The following is a 20,713-nucleotide window of genomic DNA, read 5'->3' as shown; positions in this document are numbered from 1 at the left end:
TGAGGTAATGTAAAGTGCTTAGCTTAGCACTGTACCCAGCATAGGGTAAGCACCCAGGCCATATAGCAGATGCTAATTTTATTTGTATTATATAAAATCGTTACACTTATTTTTGAAAACACATATATGTGTTCAGATTCTTACTGTTTTTATCTGTGTACTAAGTTGTGGTCATTATAAAATATGCGCTTCTGGATTTGTTCTGTCTTGAAGGTGGTGATGAAGCATAATGCTGTAATAGAACATTTAAAACAGAAAAAGACCATGACTCCAGCTGAAAGAGAAGAGAATCAAAGGTAGGGCGAAGGACAGGGTTGTATATATCGGTTTCTTCTCTTTAGCGTGCACATGCACAAAAGTTCTGAGTTTATATATTTTTTTATCTTGATTGAAGTTTATTAAATGAGAACACTTGGCAGTAATAGTTGCTCATAACTGGTTTGAATCACTTTTTGAAGCTTTCCAGTCACAGAAAGTTTGTATATCATCCATAGAGACATAGAAGAATCATGTCTTAAGCCTTTCAGAATGAAACACCCAGCATTACATAGGTTGTATATTTTTCTCTAGAATGATTGTCTGTAACCAGGTGATGAAGTATATTTTGGATAAGATAGATAAAGAAGAAAAACAGGCAGCAAAAAAACGGAAGCGCGAAGAGAGCGTGGAACAGAAACGTAGCAAGCAGAATGCTACCAAGCTCTCTGCTCTGCTCTTCAAACACAAGGAACAACTCAAAGCAGAAATACTGAGAAAGAGAGCACTCCTAGACAAAGATCTGCAAATTGAAGTACAGGTAAGAGGTTATTTCCTTTTCTTCTTTGTCCATGTTTAGCATCTAATGTTATTCTTTTTTTCCTTAAAATTTTGGTTAAGTTTAAAATTTAAGCTTATTCTAGAACTTACATTTGTGTATATAGAGTACATGTATAGAGTAAAAAACAGTGGGGTACACATGTCTTTTGAAACAAAATAGAGCTTTTGTATCTAAACATATGTTTATATTGTATTCTGTAAACTAGCTACTCTGAGAGGTTAATTTGTTGATTAAAACATTTTAGCAATCAATTGGGAATAGCTGTTGTTCATGACATAGTCTTGCCATAAGTTATCAGGAGCCAAGTTTCTTGAGATGGATAGAGACACTGCAAAATAATGTGGAAAGAGTGAAAAATAAAGTGTATCCGTCAGGCTTTTATATCTAAATGTATGTTTATATTGTATTCTCTAAACTAGCCACTCTGAGAGGTTAATTTGTTGATTAAAACATGTTAGAAATCAATTGGGAATAGCTTTTGTTCATAACATAGTCTTGCCATAAGTTATCAGGAGCCAAGTTTCTTGAGATAGGTAGACAGAGATACTGCAAAATAATGTGGAAAGAATGAAAAATAAAGTGTGTCCGTCCGTTAATTAAGACAAATTTCTTTCTTGTTTTTTAGTACAGGGATCCAAACCGTTGATGTTAACTTGTAACAGCCCTCTTCCTTAACTTGTAACTTCTGTAGGTATTGCTAATCTGCTTTCTTGGAGAATTTATTGAAAAATGAAATAGGACATCTACTCATACATATTTGTATAACTTTTTAAAAGAGAAGTAGGCTATCTAAAACATCCCATAAAGTGTCTTGTACATTTTAAGAAGGTGAGAAATATTAAGAAAATATTGATCAGACCAACAATCACCATTACATAATTCTGAGACATTAGAGATCTTCCCACTAGTCAGAAATCAGACAACAGTACCAACAATCAACATTATTACTTGGCATCTCTGAAAATTCTAGCTATTGTTAAGCCAAGAAGAAGAAACAACAGATGAAGATTGGAGGAAAGAAGACAAAATTGTTATTATGTATTATATGATTATTACATCGAAACCCCAAGAGAAAAATTATTAAAATTTATGAGAGAATTCAATAGTCAGTTACAAGATAAACATTAAGAATACAATCAAGTTTAATAAACAGAAGAGCCAATTCACAGTAGAACAAAAAACCTGAAATTAAGAGACATTTCAGATAGATCAAAAATTTAAATGTAAAAAAAGAAACCACAAAATTACCAAAATAAAACATGATTGTCATTTTTGTAATTTTGGAGTGCGGAAACCACTCCTAAGCATTATAAAATCTAAGTGCCACAAAGGAAAAAAGATTTGATGACATAAGAAGAAAAAAAATTGAATAGGAAAAAAAACCCCATAATATTGAAAACAGATTACAAATAGAAAAAAGGTTTTTGTGACATTTACGGCAGAATTATTGTTTCTAAAATTCAAAGATCTTTTAAGTCAATAAGAAAAAGATGAACACCAAGGGGTCAAGGGTTCAGATCCCCATAGCAGCCAGCTGCCAAAAAACAACAACCAAAAGATATTTAACTGAACTACTAATGAAAGAAATGAAAATACCAATTTTTTTCTTTCTTTTTTTTTTTTTTTTTTTTAGAGAAAATACCATTTCTCCAGAAAATAATGTATGTTTCTAGGGAACATTTCATCAGTATGTATCAAATGACTCTAAAATGGGGATTTTGGTTCTAGGAATGCAGCTAAAACAATTAGTCAAGAAATGTGAACAAGCGCATTCATTAAAATGTTAATAATAACAGAAATTTGGAATCAGCCTCAAATCTTCTGATGTAGGGAAAAGCTAAACTTAGTTTCTCCCATACTCTTGCAAAAGGATCACTTTTTGCACCAGATATTTCGGGTGTTCCTACTGTCTACCTGGAGATAGAGTCAGATCCCACAGGTCGAGGGCACAGTCCCACAAGACTTCCCCCCACTTCGGAGGCCAGCCACAAGCCCCACGTTGTTTTACCTGTGCTTCTGACCATGCGGTGTACATTGGGATTCCCACAACCCCCTCCTCAGGGTTTGACAAATTTGCTAGAAGAGTTCGCAGAACTCAGGAAAACACTTACTTAACGTTTACTGGTTTATCATAAAGGATATCACAAAAGATACTATGAATACCAGATGGAAGGGATGCATAGGGTGAGGTGTATAGGCCTGGCTTCCATGCCCGCTCCTGGAGTTCCACCCTCCAGCCACTTCACGTGTCAGAAGCCCTCTGAATCCGGTCCTTTTGGGTATTTATGGAGGCTTCTTTGCATAGGCATGATTGATTAAATCATTGGTCTTTGGTGATCAAGTTAATCTTCAGCCCTTCTCAAAGTCTCAACTCCCTAATCACAAAGGTTGATTGCCCTAACATACAGGCCCCATCCTGAGGCTATTCAGTAGCTCCCAGTCATCAATCAACTCATTAGCATACAAAAAGACACTTTGGAGATTGCAAGGGTTTTAGGAGTTATATGCCCAAACCGAAGATGACTAAATATATATTTCAAAATGTCACAAGTCCACAAAGAGGAGATAGGTAATCAGTGTTTTTCACTAGGAACACTTTGGCCCTTTGGACAGGCCAGTTTTTTATACACTGTGGAAAGTATAGCATCTCTGGCCCTAGGTACCAAACACTAACTAGTAGCATCCCATCATTTTAATAACCAAAAAAATGACCTTACCTGCTCCATATATATTCCCAAGCCTCTCGTAAGAGATGTAAATACCACCAACCGCTGAAAACCACTGGATTAAACACATTTTGTAGTATCCACAAAATGGACTTGTATTTTATCAAAATAATTTTGGGTTGGTGTTTTTTTGTTTTTTTAATTCTTTGGGGGAAGTTTTCAATGATAAACACTTGAACAACAAGTGCAGGGTACAGAACAGTATATATGGTGTGATGTGTCCATTCAGTTCATTCAATAAATACTTATTTAAACATTTAAGGTATGTCCTATTCCACATTCTGCTCAAAGTGGGAAAATATTTGTAGTCTCTGTTTTTTATATATAAATAAATTGGTAATGTGCATTCAGATGTCCTTCAAAGCAATTACCTTGGCCAACAAATAAAAGTAACATATAATTCCTCCCCCCAAGAGAAAATCATTTCTAAATAATTTTAGAATATATCTTGTATGTATGATTTTTAATATGTGTATTCATATCATATATAAATACATTTTATACAGAAAGAATATAATGAGGAAGAAATATACTTTAAGAAAGAAAATGTTCAGCATTATCTTTAGTAGAATTTATTGCTAAGGTAATTTGCTTTGAAGGACAGATTTCAAATGTATATGTACTGGCATATTTTAAAAGTAAAATCAATTATAATGTTTCCATTTACAGGATACGTGATTGGATCTTTATATCTACCTGTTACATCCTTTCTGCTTCTCTTTTTTTTTAAAAACATAATGTTTGTGTTTTAGAGCAGTTTTACATTTACAGAAAAATTGTGCAGAAAGCACAGAGTTCCCGTATATTCCCTACCCCCCATGCATAGTTTCCCCTGTTATTAACATCTTGCATTACTGTGGCACACATGATGAGACAATATTGATGTGTTATTATTAACTAAAGCTCATGCTTTACATCTACCTTCACTCTATGTATTCTATAGTTTGGCAAATCAATAATGTCGTGTATCCACCATTATAGTATCATACAGAATAGTTATACTGCCCTAAAAATCCTGTGCTCCACCTCTTCATCCCTTCTCCTTTCCCCTTGTCTTTTTAATAAAATGATTTCTTGTTTATTTTTTAATAGAGCTTATACTTTCATTTAGCTCTTTGAATATCTCAAACATATGTATTATAAAGATTTTATCAAATTATACTATAAAATTAATATCATTTGGTGTGAATTTGAGTTCAATCATCGATTTCATTGGTTGTCTTTTTTCACATTGCATGTTTTCATTTTTGGCATTTGGGTTTTGCAGGCTTATTTTGAGTGAGAGGGGTTTTGTTTTTGTTTCCTTTCCTGAAGCCCAGTCTAGCCCAGTCAACCTTCACTTCGAGCAGGGAGCCTGCTCTTACCCTTGTCCCCTTTACTCTATAGACACTGTTACTATTGTTGTTTGACTACCACTTCTTAGTTCTGAGTCTGAAGCCAAACAGGCCTTTCATTTTATTTTATCCCTGTTCACAGTGTTATGTCTCCATTCCACAGAGACACTCGTAACTTATTCAAGCATGACCATGTCTTTTCAGTTTTCTCTTTTTTATATTGTACTTTCATTGGTATGTTCTTGAGCGGGGAAGGAGGATCAAAGTGTGTACCCACAACACCATCTTGACCATCTCGGGTTTCATAAAATCCATCTCATGGTGTTATAAACACACCGTGTAAATTAGGAAAATGAAATTCAATATTTACTTTCTTCCCTAGGAAGAGGTTTAGTCTCTTTAAATAGTGAAAGGCTGTTGAATAATTAGTTACGCCACTTACCTTCTTATTTACAAGACTGTCTAGACTTTAGATAGAGAATATAGACTCATTAAACCAGAACAGTTCAGGTTTATTGGTTATAATTTTTGTGATTTGATGTTTAAAATCTTCCTAAGGTACTAATGTGATGACTGTTACTAACGTACCATTGGTGCATGGGGGTAGTGGGGGTGAGTGCTACACAGAGGTGAAAGTGTGCAGGGCATACTGCTATCTGTTTTTCAGGTGTAGGTGGACCTTATCTTTAAGCAAATCCTTGAAATAGTTTTGGGTTTTTTTCTTTCATAGACATCTACATGATGTCTCTGCTTTAGAATCCGTATAACTCCTATAGGGCTGGGGATTCATATATATTATAATTTACAGCAGCCACTATCATTTTGCTAGTAGGAAGCTACTCTGTGTCTCTAGAATTTAAATGAAAGTGCCATAATACCAAAAGTGGGAACAGAAGAATAAGTAGTGAACAGTATACAGTCTGCCTTTTAAGAATCAGTGTTTCGTTTGTTTTCTCCTTTTAGCTACTGTTCATCACAGGAATAAGAGATTCTCAAGGGTGTCTCTCTCTCTCTCCAAAGCTTTAATGCCTAGAATGCCTTCAAATGTTTAGCAGTTTTTGAAGGAATGATTTCAACTCTGAATATAGCTCTAAGGTCAATTGGATAATTTTTTTTTTCTTTAAGGAGGGAAAAACATCAACGCAAGCCTCTGTAGAAAGCTCTTTAAGAGAAAAGTGGGTTATCTCAATTATTGTCCTGAGAGACTACAAAATTTAGGAAGGAAAATTATTATGAAGAAAATGTTTTGGGAACATTTTTGGTATTTTTAATTATTGTAGAAATTAATAACTGTCTCAGATTTTAAGAAGTATTCTTGGTCATAATTAAGACTTATTTACACCAAGTTTGTTCGTGGATGCCAGTCACAATGGTTGTTCCCTGGAGAAATACAGTTTGCTTTAATCATCATTTCCAGGAGTAAGTTATAGTACTGCGTAGCAGAGCAGAGGCGTGTCCAAAAAGTATGTGAAGCAAAGTACGGACTTTAATTTATGGCAAAATCTCTATTGAGAAAATAATGTGTTATATTGCCTACCTCTCCCTGCAGTTAAGTTTTAGACATAGGAGCATAATAACCAAGGCACACCTGTCTCACACTCCGCTTTGTGCTAGTCAGATCGCATTTGGAGTCTCACATTCAGTTGTCTAGTTCATGTTGAGCCTCACTGTAAGGACACGGGACAAGAGTAGCTGGAAGAAAGCAGCCAGAGGGTGAGGCTACTTGAGATCACATCCTGAGCAGCCACTGGAATAGAGGGACAGGACAAGGGCACGCCAGGAGGAACATTCTTTCTAGACACTTGCTCATCTTCCTGTCAGATCTCCTTTGAGACAACTAGCAGCCTCCTAGTTGTTGTTATGTAATCTTTATTTTCTATTTCTAATTGGTTTTATTGGGTTTAAGATATACTAAGAAAACTCTTGTTTGAAATTACTGAAACTCTCACATTAGGCTGAACTACTGAGGGGAGTTAATGTAACATTTTCTGGCTAGGTCATGCACTTACATAACTCTAACCATAGTCTTGTATTGTCTGTAATTGACAACAGGAAGAGCTGAAGAGAGACCTGAAAATTAAGAAAGAAAAAGACCTGGTGCAGATGGTGCAGGCCACAGCAGTAGCTGCACCCCCACCCCCAGTTACGGCAGCTCCTCCAGCGCCTCCACCTTCGCCTCCCCCTGCACCAGCTGTGCAGCACGCAGGCCTCTTGTCCACGCCCGTGTTACCTGCAGCTTCCCAGAAGAGGAAGCGAGAAGAGGAAAAAGACTCCAGCTCAAAATCCAAGAAGAAGAAAATGATCTCTACTACCTCAAAGGAAACTAAGAAGGACACAAAGCTTTACTGTATCTGTAAAACGCCTTATGATGAATCTAAGTGAGTAGATCTTTTAGAGCTCTAGTTTATTTTCTTAAAAGTTTAGCTCTTAAAGTTGACAGTTTTGAAGAAAATGAGTATATTGGTAGTAATATAAATGAAAATAGTTAAATTTAAGGATAGTAATGTTTCCTCTATGGTCTCCCATCTGATATTCTTAACCTTGACACTAGTAAAGTATAATTTGCTATTTCACATGTTCATGATTCTTGTTTGTCCTTTGTTATATTCTTTTCTGTCAAAAACAAGCTTTCTGTTGCACCTTTGCTTTCTCCTCTTCTCTCTGAATTCACTACAAATCAATCAATAGTGCTGTCTGGAGAAAGAGATGTATTATCATTGCCCAGAATTGAGAACATTTTTTCTGGGATCTGCTCAAAGACCTGTGGCTACTTCAGATCCTAGAAACTATGTGAATATGAATGGTATAAGAAGTTTCGAATTTGAGTGGTTTGGCTTTTTTATTGTTTTATTTTAAGCAATTCTCTGTTTTTTTGTATTGGAATACCACAACTTAATGTTTCTGTCAACGTTCCCACTTTCTTACTGGGGACAGAAGCCAGAAAAATACAAAAAGTGTTCCTTTCACCCATTCCTCAAGTGAGACAGTCAAAAATTTGATAAGCATGCAGCTGGAAGCTGTTTTTGACAGTTCTGACTTTTATTTGGTGATATAAACAAGATTTTTGAGTCACTAAACCATAAATGTAGTTTCACTTTTTTGGTCATTGCTGTCATTCTGCTAAGTATTTAGTTTCTATTTTGAACATTAAAATGTAGGTCAGCTTTTTAAAGATACAATTAACCATAAAATTTTTTATAGTACCACAAAGTTTCATTTTGTTTAAAAAAAAAAAAAGATTTAGAATTAGGAATGCTCAATGTCTGCCTTAAGTGGATGTCTAATCAATTCATAATATGAAATTGTGGTCTCTTAATGATGTTTAATTTGCAACATTGAAGCTGCTCTGGTGCACTAAATTATAATTTGTTTAAAAGTGCCAGATGAAAACTTTCTGTTGGTCGATTTAGCCGTGTGTTGGATTAAACACAGATCAGTTTAGGCACCTCACTTTTCACTGTTTCATCTCATTGGAGGTTATACATAACGTAAAATGTGGAATCCCGCTAACTGATTTTGTTCCCTTAGTCTGGTACAAGTGTGCCTCACTTTAAGCAAAATATATCAGTGATTTCGGAAACAAAACAACATGACTGACTTTCTTTACAAAAAGATCTGCTTATGGAATTTCTTTAAAAAAGGCTTCTTTGGCCTATTTAGATGACAGAAATTCATTTCACACACAACTTTTTGGACTACCTAAATTGCATGAATTGAGGTACACATGTACATGTGCTCATTCTTTTGAGATTGCCTCATTTTGTGGATATTTCATATTTTTCAGTTTGTCATTATTGACATTTCAGTATTACCAGGTTCATTCACACCCTGTTCTTGTTGGAATGAGTTAGTCTTTCTTAGCAGTGTTGTGTAATCTCTTGTACCCGAACTAGGCTGGTTTGGGACTCTAGTGAGAGTGATTAAAAATTGAAATTCAAGTCCTGAACTTATTTCCAGAACATATAGCCCACCACACTGTGGAGACAACATACAAAAATACATCAGGAGACCCCCCCGCACCTGTGGCAGTGAAAATCACGTGAGAGTCATAGTTCGAAAGAAAAAAGTTAGTGGTCGGATAAACCACATAACCATGTATTATTTCTTCGCTGTGATGGAGCAGGTCAGTTTGCAGCTTGAGTACTACCTCCATTCCTCTAGATGAACCTACCAAGAAATGCTTTGGTAGAACTAAGAGTGCTGATAGTATCAGCAAGGCCAATCTAATTCCCTGTGATGCAAGTGAATTCTTGCTATGACTTTGACATGGTTTTCCTCCACAGCATCTGTTGACACTTTTAGGTACACTGTATATGTGTTTATACTTTTCATTTTCTCATTAGGGTCTCATACAGAAGCTTTGAGAGTTAACTGTATGCGGTCACCCACGATTACATACTATACAGCCCCACCTTGCCAAATACTGTAGAGAACAAATATTGTAGGGCTAACTATCCTTACATTGTTCTCTGCGCCATGCATCCCTGGTTTTGAATTGAACCAGCCCCTTAGAGTTCCCTACCAATGATTTACCAGGTCACTCCACATTGTCACACATATTGTGTTAACTGAAAAACTGGCCCGTGTCCTCTGTTATGAGAGGCAATTTTTATTTAGATTAAATTCCAGCGTTTATTTACAAAACCTGGTAGAAATTGAATTACTGCATGTATCTTAGTTTTCTTCATGTCATTTTGACCATTTATCTTCCACACCTGGCTGATCTGCTTGTTCCTTGTAGTGTAACTTCTACTTGGTGTTTGCGCTTTGCTTTGTTTTCAAATTTAAATTGTGAGATACATTTTCAAACCTATCTAAGAAATAGCCCTGATATTGAAATGGCTTCTGTGGAATAGGTTTGACAGATGTAAGTCTTTGATTCTTTGGCTTTGGTTTTTGTGCCTGTTACAGTTTTACACACATTCATTAAGAGGAAGACATTGCCATCAGTGTGTGGTTTATTTTTTCAAATTCCAGTATGTTTTTAAAGACCCATATTTCACTAAACAGTGTATTTGTTGAAATCGATGTGAGTGACTTCATGTTTCCACACTTGATACAGTGTCAGACACTGTAGTTTGCCAGGGTTAGAATGGTTGGATTCAGGATGTTTAGCTGACTCCTTGCAGAAAATTATCCTGTAAGAAAGTGAATCAAGGCAGGGAAGACAGATTTAAGTATAGTACCATGCAGCTCAAAATGACAATTACATTGTCATTTTCATTGTGAATACTTTTAGGTTCTATATTGGCTGTGATCTTTGTACTAACTGGTATCATGGAGAATGTGTTGGCATCACAGAAAAGGAGGCTAAGAAAATGGATGTGTACATCTGTAATGATTGTAAACGGGCACAAGAGGGCAGCAGTGAGGAATTGTACTGTATCTGCAGAACACCTTATGATGAGTCACAGTGAGTTCTGATAAGAGCATCATACTTAATAATTTAGGAAGCCAAATTGCTCTGACTGGTTACTTATTTATTTTAAAATAAAAAGCAAGATATTTTTTCTGCATATATTATACACTTACATTACAGATTCCTTTCCGATTTTTTTCTCTTTTTCCCCCTCTTTACCTCCCCTTCAAAATTTATGTTGCTTCATAGTGAATGTTTGAGATGCATTGGGAAAATGTGGTTTAATTGTAGATTTGATTCTTCAATGTGTAACATAGAAATTAATTAGATTAAAATAGCCTGCCTTGTTTGGACTTTATCAGTGTTTGAAATGGCGCTTCATTGTAGGTTAGAAAAACACTAATTTGTGTATAAGCTCTGAGACTCTGTTATTAGCTTATAGGATTTTCAAGTCCCATTTGATTTGATATGGTACTAGTTGAAAGATTTTGGGCTTTGTTTTCAGCTTTAAAATGAATTAAATGTTTTACATTTTTCTTCAAATTGTTTCTCCAGTATTACAGTGTTCTTAATAAACTTTTACTGCTTGTTCTTAACATCAAAAATATTAAATTAACACATTGGAATGTCAATTTCAAGAGTATTAAAACAACCATAATACTAAAACCATTTTATATCCCAGGGTTTAGCAAATTTTCAGGTGCATGTTTTATTATTTTTAAAAGTAAACTATATGTAATGTTATCCTATCTGTTTTGAACTCACATTTCTGTTTCGGATCTTGCAGATTTTATATTGGCTGTGATCGGTGTCAGAATTGGTACCATGGGCGCTGCGTTGGCATCTTGCAAAGTGAGGCAGAGCTCATTGATGAGTATGTCTGTCCACAGTGCCAGTCAACAGAGGATGCCATGACAGTGCTCACGCCACTAACAGAGAAAGATTATGAGGGGTTGAAGAGGGTGCTGCGTTCCTTACAGGTGAGAAACCACTCTGTGCACAGCACTGGAGAATGAAAGCAACTGGCGTGACTTTGGAAACATTTCTAGGGCTTGAACTTTCCAATCTTAAAGTGCATGATTATTTACTGACTCCCAGCTAGTCTGGTGAAGCGCTCAGGAAACTTCAGTCCTTCGCATGCCGATGTCATGAGGGTTTACCTCATTCACACACCACCTCAACTGTTGTTTATCTAACACTCTTGCTTAAAATGACTCACTTTTTTAACTTAAATTTTATTTTTAAAGAAAACTATCTCACCACCATAGATTGAAAAACAGTTTGATTAAATTCTGATGAGACACAGATGCTGTCTAATGCTTTGGGCCAAAGCCTTCCCTTCCTTATTAAAAATAAAAAGAGGACAGGGATGGTTTGCAGGATTATTAGCAAGTGATAGAGATATATTCAAGACAGAGAGCACTAGATTGAAACTTTCCCCTGTTGAAAGAGTAATCACAAGAATTTGAAAGAACTGAAAAGAGAATCCTAGTCTCGATGTGTAATCAAATGTTATTTAACATCATGTCTCTTTCACTTCATTAACCAGCAGTGGTAACCATTCCACACTTTGAACCCATCCCTCCCCAAATTTACAGAAGTGATTTCAATGCCAACATCACTCAGTTGGCAGGTAATCATGTAGGGACCAGAGTACAGATTTCATGACTCCAGGCCAGCCCCATGGCTCACTCGGGAGAGTGCGGCGCTGGTAGCACCAAGGCCACAGGTCCGGATCCTATATAGGGATGGCCGGTGCGCTCACTGGCTGAGCGTGGTGCAGACCGCACCGTGCTGAGGGTTGCGATCCCCTTACCGGTCCAAAAAAAAAAAACAGATTTCATGACTCCTAAGCTAGTGCCCCACCCCCAGCCACCACCAAGGTCTTCAGATACACCTTTGAGAACCATTATTATAGTGCATGCTCATCCTAAGTAATTTGTGATCAGAGCAAAAATCATCTAGTATAAATAACTTCATCTGTCAAGTTTAAAACTGACTTTTGGAGTAGTAACTCATTTGAGAAAATGGAATTAGTGTTTCCACCTGACAATAATGATGCCTGTTTTTTCATTTGTAGGCCCATAAGATGGCCTGGCCTTTCCTTGAGCCAGTAGATCCTAATGATGCACCAGATTATTATGGTGTTATTAAGGAACCTATGGGTAAGTACTTGAGTTGAATATGAAGTTTTTTCAGAAGTCTCAGCATATATTTTATCACTCATAAAAGTGATATATCATGAGGGTATCTTGAGCAAGGCTGGTGGGAGTGTAAATTGGTATGGTCACTTGGAGAGTAAATTTCGGGTATCTATTAAAGCATACCCTTGAACTCAGCAATTTCATTTTTTAGTATTTACATGTATAACAGTATGTTGTTCATTGCAGCAGTGCTTATAATTGCAAACACTGGAAATGAAATAGCCATCAGTAGAAGAGTAGCTAAATCCAGTATGTGAGCAGAGTATCATGCAGCTGTATAAAAGAATGAATGAAGTTAGTGGATGAAAGAATTGTGTTTCAAAAGCCAGCTAAACACTTTCTAAATGGGAAGGGTTTATGTTTGATGGCAACTTCAAAGAGGGGGAAACATGGAGAGGACATAATGAGAACTTAGTTAAAACTATTCCTGAAAAACAAACCTAAATAAGTAGTTGTGACCTCCGTTCTCCTGATGTTGAAGATAGAAGGAGTTAATCATTGTATTTCAGATTTGTGTAGTCTCCTTTGAGAAAGTTCCTGATGTTGTTTATTAAAATAAATTAATAAAATAATTCTGCTGATAAAAATAATACAAGTTAATTATAGAAAATTTAGGAAGTAAGGAAAAAAACAAGATAAAAGTTACCTTTCATCTCTTCCTCACTGAATCAGAAAGCCATCTGTGTAGGAGATAGCGATTATGTGTGGTGTGTTCTTATAGGCACGTGTGTTTAAATTGAAATCATGGAGCGAATGCAAACATTTTCCTGTGTCAGTCATCTTCAAAAACATGATTTTAATGGGTTTTTATGGTCTGTTAATTGAAAAAAAGCTTTATTTGTTTAACCAAAACACTTTTCCTGAAGCACTAGATTGTTTTTCTGTTTTCTTTCTGTTTTTGCTGTCTGTATCAAGGTAAACATCATCTTATGTATGTAGGTACATAAAGATAATATAGATCTTGAAAAGACATGTTGAAAAAATGAAATGAAAACTACAGAACAATACCTAGGTTTTCAGCAGTAAATAACTATATATTTTCTAAGAGTACATAAATGTGTTTTAAAATGCATAGAAAGTGTTTGGAATGATATGCACTAAATTGGAAGTAGTAGTTTCCTTTGGGGATATAAGGTATTATCTTTTATTTTCTTAAGCAGAAATAGATTTATGTGAATTACCATGTTTTATAACATACTTTGTTAATTTAACAGTACCTTTTTCACATCAGCTTTGTTATAGACCTACATCTTTTTTAATTGTGTGGAATTAAAATAACTTATTTAACCACCCCTCAGTAATAGATTTTTCAGCTGTATGCAGTTTTTGCTAATATAAACCTCATGTCAATGAACATGTTTGTTCGTGTTTCTGCCTGTACTTGTTTGTTTTCTTAGGAAAAATTGCTAGAATTAGAATTTCTGGATTACAAGGTATATATACTTTTTAGGCTTTTAAGAAATATTCTTATTACACTTCAACCAGTTTCTTCTACTCATAGTATGTATCTGCAGACGTCTTTCTGCACTCTTGAGAACTATTGGATATTATCACTCTTTTCAGGAAAATATTTTTTATCCTTGAAAATATTTATTTCAAAAATAATACGTTTGGTGTACCAATGCAGATGTGACAGAAAATAGAGAATAAAATGTAAAATTTACCACCACTCCCATATTGTCCCCTAGAGGTAATCTTTTTTAATAGGCTGATGAAGTTTTGTAGTGATTTTTTTTTTTTTTGGCATATAGTAGCTTATAACATTTTTTGGATTCACATCTATTATTATGAATTTGGCCTTCGGTGTCATGATGGTGGTTTTTTTCTCTACCCCAAGATGTATAAATACCTATATGTTATAGTAATTTTTTTAAGGGATACCTAGTTAAGTTGGAACCATAAAATGTCCAACTACTGGTCACATATTTTATTAAACTTAGTCAAGCATTAAGTACCTAGAACTCGAAATAAGTATGAAATGATAATATCCTGGTGTAATGTGTTAAGCATTCATTTTTTCCTGTACAGCTTACGTGAACCTGTACAGAACAGATGTGCCCGAGTCTTGTTGGGAATTTAGTTAACCTAGTGCATTTTTACAGTTCTTGTTTACATGTTTTTTCCCTGTCCACAGAAACTGGAGCTTTCAAAGACTAATTTTTGTGTGTGCATACTAAAATACTAAGATATAACAGAATTTGCTATTTCAACCATTTTTATATGTACATTTCAGTGTTTACATTTACATTGTTGGGTCTTCTGGTATTTTTTATGGTTTTAATTTTTGCCCTTAAATGTTAATCCATCTAGAATTATTTTGACATATGGTGGGAGATAGAGTTTTTCCTTCAGATATGTAGGCAGTTGCCCCAATCCTATTAATTAGTGAATCCTTCCTTCCCCTGCCGATTGGAAATGACATTGTAAACATAGATGAGATTCACATGCTGCATACAGTTCGGTCTGTTGCAGTTTTGACCTCCGTTCCATCAGTGTTTGTAAGTCCTACATGGTGCCACACTTTTCATGATCAGCTTTATGATATCTTTTTAATGGCTGACAGATTAAATCTCTCCCGTTACTTTTATTTTTCAAAAGTTGCTTAGGTATTTTTGAACTTTTATTTTTTTTGGATGAATCATTTTTTGAAATTTAGAAATCATCACTGATCTTTAATTTGGAACTGTCAGTTTACTTTTCCGTCAGTCCTAGATTGATTAGAGATCACTGGCCTTTCACTCTCCTAGATTTTTCTGTAAAATTGTGTGCTGAACTTTCTTCAAACACAGCATTCTTCAGGAGCTAATTTTATTCAGCAGTTACCTGTACTGCCAGGGAAAAACAACCTGTATTTCTTCTGCTTTCACACTGCAACAATCAATACAGAAGACTTCTGTGACCTCTGGTCACCAAGAACAGTGTGGGGATTTCTCCACACCAACAACCAGTCGATCAGTTCTGCAGCAGACACCAGCTGCGTGTCCTGCAATTCAATTCATTTCCAACCCTGTACCTGGAGATAGTGTCGGATCCCACAGGTTGAAGGCTCAGTCCCACAACACTGCCCCCCATTTCCAAGGCCATTTGCAAGTCCCAAATTGTTTTACCTGTGCTTCTGACCAACTGGCTATAAATCAGCATTCCCACAGCCCCCCTACGTGGCTTCAGTTAATTTGCTTGAGCGGCTAACAGAACTCGGGAAAACACATTTACAGGTTTATTATAAAGGATATTCCAAAGGCTACTAATGAACACCAGATACGAAGTGATGGATAGGGTGAGGTTATTTGGGAAAGGGCTTAGAACTTCCATGCCCTGTACAGGTACATCACCCTCCAGGCACCTCCACATGTTAGCTGAGTGGAAGATCCTAGAAACCAGTCCTTTTGGGTTTTTATGGAAACTTTATTACATAGGCATGACTGGTTAAACCATTGGCCATTGGTGATTACCTTAACCTTCAGCCCCTCTCCCCTCCCTGGAGGTTAGGGGGTGTAACTGAAAGTCCCAACCCACTAATCATGGCTTCATCTTGCCTGTGACCAGCCCCCAACCGGAATCTGTTAACTAGGGAATCTCAGTCACCAGTCATCTCATTGTCATACGAAAGACACATCATTCCAGACATTTCAAGGATTTTATTAGCTAAACAACAGGAATATATATTTCACACTGTCACCTGCATCCTGATGATTTTGGCCATTTCTGCATACTGCCTCTACTATTACTAATATTTTTATTCACATCAGCTAATATTTTCCTTACATTTATTTTAATTAGGCACTTTACATCATTACCCCCATGAATGGTTAGTATCACTTGTCACAAATATGAGGGTACTTGCAAAAGTTCATGGAAGGTTTTGTATTCTCTTTTAATTCTATTTTTCCATGAACTTTTTGAAGTATGCTTGTATAAAGTAACAATAAAAATGAAGAAAGAGGGCCGAGCCTGTGGCGCACTCGGGAGAGTGCGGCGCTGGCAGCGCGGCGACGCTCCCGCCGCGGGTTCGGATCCTATATAGGACTGACCGGTGCACTCACTGGCTGAGTGCCGGTCACGAAAAAACGACAAAAAAAAAAAAAAAAAAAAAAATGAAGAAAGAAAATGATATTGTTAAAGTCCAATACAAGAATCGTAAAACCACTACCTCAGAGATTTCGTTCTTAACTCTGGATTTCTTCCTTCTCTTTGTATTTATACTAGTTTGTGAAAATTTATTATACATAGATGTGTACAGATAATGTTGGTGTGGTTTCCTTTATCTCAAACCAGTTGAATGAAGAGCTGTTTCTGTGTTGTTAAAAGAACCTAATTAATGGCAACCAGGATTTATATTTTAGAACCCCATTCAAAACAAAACTGGAAAAGTCCTCCTGTGTTCTTCATGCATTGATTGCAAAACAGCCTCCAGTGGTGAACCAGCTTGGTTCCTGGACGGCTTACGCAGTAAATAGATATTCTCGTAAGTCAGAACTATGGGGAATATTCACAGTGGAAAAACCTTAAAACTTTGAAATTGTTTTACATTTTGTGTTTTTAAGACCTTGCCACCATGGAAGAAAGAGTACAAAGGCGACATTATGAAAAGCTGACGGAATTTGTGGCAGATATGACCAAAATTTTTGATAATTGTCGTTACTACAATCCAAGTGACTCCCCTTTTTACCAATGTGCAGAAGTTCTTGAATCATTCTTTGTACAGAAATTGAAAGGATTCAAGGCCAGCAGGTAAGCATATGTGTTCCGTGTTCACCTCCTCAAACTCTTTATACTGTCCCATCTAAGGAATCAGCCAATGCAGTTTATGATAAATTTGAACCTTAAAATAAAAAATCCTAAAGAAAAAAACAAAACCGAGACTGTAGCATTATGGTATACTGCCAAGGACAAGTGGACAGACTCAGTAACAAGAAATTGCTGGAGTGGTTTTTGATCTACTTAAAGTTATTTTCTAAAATTCAAAAAACATTTATCAAATGAATGCTTACAGAATGCAGGATGCTATCGTAAATACCATGGGGCATGTAAAAGGTAGTAAGAGCTTTTTCCCCTTGAGTTTACATCCTAATTAGGAGATAAAGAAATGTAAAAATCACTGTTCTATAGGGTAGATTGAGGCTATAGGATGGAGGGTTTAAGCACTATCTCCTCAATTTGTTTGCTATATCTTCGAAGTCATAAAATGTTTTATTTTTCCGGATATTTTTTCTATGAGCAAAGCTAGACTTTAAGTCTACAAACCTTTTCTCTGAACCTCTAGTAACATAAACACATTGAGCAACTTTTCATGAAGTTGGGTTACCTTCATGCCCTTCTGTTTCTGAACCTCAGCTCCCTTCTTAGGCTCATGATTTTCTTCCTTCCAAAACGTATAGCAGAAAAATAGATTCCAGAGAAAACAGAAGAGAGCTTTTAAAGGATGGATTTCCCTTTCCAATTGTAGCTGCCACCACTCTGTAGCTCTTGAGATTCGTTATTCACAGTCCCTCATCCACCAGCCCTCAAACTCGACTACCCCAGATATTCAGATTGGGTAGACCTTGCTGGGTTGGGGCCTGGGCATCTGTATATTCTCTAATGGACTCCTAAGGAACTTCTAAGGGACTCTGCATACCATAGTGTAAGAATCAACACTCTACTTAGTAATTTTCCTCGAGGAAAATGTACGGGGTGTTCTGTCTCTCTTCTTTTCCTGTAGCAAGGTAGATGGTTACCAAGTATTTTAGAGTCTGTTTTACGTAAAATAAAAGTGAAGGACAAGCCCAGCTGGAGTATCCAATTACCCTATCAGCAAAAGAATCAAAAGCTATAGGCAAGGAAGAGCAGTAGGCAGGAAGGCTATAGACCAAGAACCAAGAGACTATACAAAATCTCTAAAACGTTCCCATTTTTACTATCCTCTGTCTGTTAACCCATTAGCAGTAAACTTAATATGTAAGGGGACTTCATATGACAGGGTCCTCTGGAAAATAACAATAAAATAATAAAGGAATAAAAAGAGATAAACTCACAGTAGTGAAAAGAATATGATAGAAGCCAGCTAGTTGATGAGATTTCAGCAATCTCCAGAATATAAATTCTGGAATATAGGAAGCAGATAGAAGAGGATTGAGTCATGAAGCCAGGTAAACTATAGTGCAGAATCCTCCTAGAGGACTCTTCAGCAAAAGTGACAGCTTGCTCACTGACTAGTAGAACCCCAGAGAGCATCATCCAAACACGGAGATTGCAAAATATAATAAAACACAAAAAAAAAAAAAAAAAAAAGGAAAAGAGGGATTAACTAAAGATCTATGTATATGGGTTTGGAGGTGGTGCCGGCACCTAATAGGTAGAGGCTAGAGATATTGCTAAACACCCTGCAATGCACAGGACAGTTGCCCACCGCAAAGAATGATCCAACCCCAAAATGGTAATAGTATTGACGCTGAGAATCCCTTGTTTCTTATCTAAAGCAAAACTTGCCAGTGGTTAAGCCCCATGCACAAGGCCCTCCAGGCACATATGCAGTCCATTAACTGACCGTTCTGAAGTATTTACAGACACCTAGGGATGGCCAGACATGTAAGGAAAGCCTGCAGTGTGAAAGAGAAAAATCAAGATGTAGTAGAAAAATAGATTCCAGAGAAAAGAGAACTTTTTAAAAAACAAAACAAATCTCTTAATCATGTCCTCAGAGAAATTTTAGAAGACATTCCATCTATAAAATAGTGAACAGGATATTAGGAGTAAAGAACAATCTGAGAACAAGAAAGTGATTGGAAAAAACATGAACTTGTTGCAAGCAGTAAAAGTTAAAATCAAGAAACTCTCCATATAAAGAACAAAAAGACAAGGAGATGAAAAATATGAAAGAAAAAATACATTATAGAGTATCCAATATTCACTTAATGGAAATTCCATAAAGAAAAAACAGAGAAGACAGAGGAGAGGAAATTGTCAGAATAATATAAGAAAAATTCCCTGAGCTGATGAAAGGCACAAGACTTTAAGTCCAAACAGAACAAATTCATTGATTCAGCAAATGGCTATTGAGAGCCTGCTGTTTGACATTGGGAATTTAGCAGTAAAGCCCCTGCTGTGTGTGGAGCCTATGTGGAGGACCGGGAGGGTAGGGAGAGCAGTTAATAAACAAACATAATAAACCAGGTATGGAAATATATCCATCCTCATATATATCACTGTAAAATGTCCAAATGCCAGAAATAAGAAGTTCTGTGAGAGCTTTTATCCTCTTTTGAGGATAAAACAATCTGTAAAATAATAAGAATTAGACTGGTATCAGACTTTTCTATTGCAACATGGAATGCTAGAAGATTATGGAAGAATAAAACCAAAAGTTTGAGGAAAAATGATTTCAGCCTTGATGTCCAGCCAGACAATCAAGTGTAGAGGCAGAATAAATACATTTTCAGTCATGTACGGACTTAGAAAGGGCATCCTTTCTTGGCAAGTTACTTTAAGATGTGTGCTAGCAAAAATAAGGATGCAAATTAAGCAAAAAAGACCTTGGGTCCAGGAAACAGGAGGTTCAAGAAAGCAATGAGAATTACTGTGAACCAGGGTAGCATTTGTACAGTAGGCCTATGCAGCAAGCCGTCTACATTGGAACAGGAGAATGGAGCTCTCCCATGAGGGAGGTTCCTGGGGGAAAGAAAATGATTCATACATTAGATAATTTGTTTAAGATAGAAAAACATGAGGCTATGATTTAAGCCAAAGAATGTAAGAGATAAAAATGAAAGACAATTAGAAACTCCATGAAAAACAGGAAGCTGTATAAGAATGCCCTCTTAGCAGAGGACTAGGTGCTACAGAGAAAAATATTTATATAGTCATAGTAATATTTTGGGTTTTGTTTTTTGTTTCTGTTTTGTTCTTGTTTTGCGGCTGGCTGGTTTGTGGATCGAAACCTTGACCTTAGTATTATAACATCGTGCTCTAACCAACTGAGCTAACTAGCCAGCCCCATAATAATGTTAATACTACATTGATTTCCAACTTTTAGAATCAGCCTATAGACAAAGCATGGAAATATATAATTTTAAACTATAGGGAAATAAAACTTAGACTCAAAGAGGGAGGTGGGGAAATGGTTAAGTGGGCTCAGTTCTCATTTGTCATAGCAGGGTGTAAACAAAATTAATTTGGTAAAATAGGAAATAGTATTTTAAAAAATCTATTCCAAAGAACTGAGAGGTGAAAGTGATTGATCCTAGGGAGCCTGGACTTCAGGTGGAGTAGAGGTAGGACAAAGGAGTACAACTTCT

General features: G+C 36.2%; 1 protein-coding gene across 6 annotated transcripts in view; it reads left to right on the top strand.

The window, feature by feature from the left end:
* Positions 1–20,713, top strand: part of BPTF (bromodomain PHD finger transcription factor) — a 137,274-nt gene that overhangs the window by 113,696 nt on the left and 2,865 nt on the right. For 4 of the 6 annotated variants that reach the window (XM_063080310.1, XM_063080312.1, XM_063080309.1 and 1 more), the window contains 7 exons: positions 214–296; positions 571–796; positions 6,930–7,255; positions 10,117–10,290; positions 11,024–11,216; positions 12,317–12,401; positions 16,985–17,171. In XM_063080310.1, the coding sequence (XP_062936380.1) occupies positions 214–296; positions 571–796; positions 6,930–7,255; positions 10,117–10,290; positions 11,024–11,216; positions 12,317–12,401; positions 16,985–17,171 (1,274 nt within the window). The remainder of the gene's footprint in view (positions 1–213; positions 297–570; positions 797–6,929; positions 7,256–10,116; positions 10,291–11,023; positions 11,217–12,316; positions 12,402–16,984; positions 17,172–20,713) is intronic. The other 2 variants (XM_063080314.1, XM_063080311.1) reach the window with 1 other exon arrangement.

Source organism: Cynocephalus volans, chromosome 16 (genome assembly GCF_027409185.1).
Source record: "Cynocephalus volans isolate mCynVol1 chromosome 16, mCynVol1.pri, whole genome shotgun sequence".
NCBI classification, from domain to species: Eukaryota; Metazoa; Chordata; class Mammalia; order Dermoptera; family Cynocephalidae; genus Cynocephalus; species Cynocephalus volans.
Note: the sequence above shows the minus strand (reverse complement) of the source record. Positions and strands in the feature narration are given on the sequence as shown.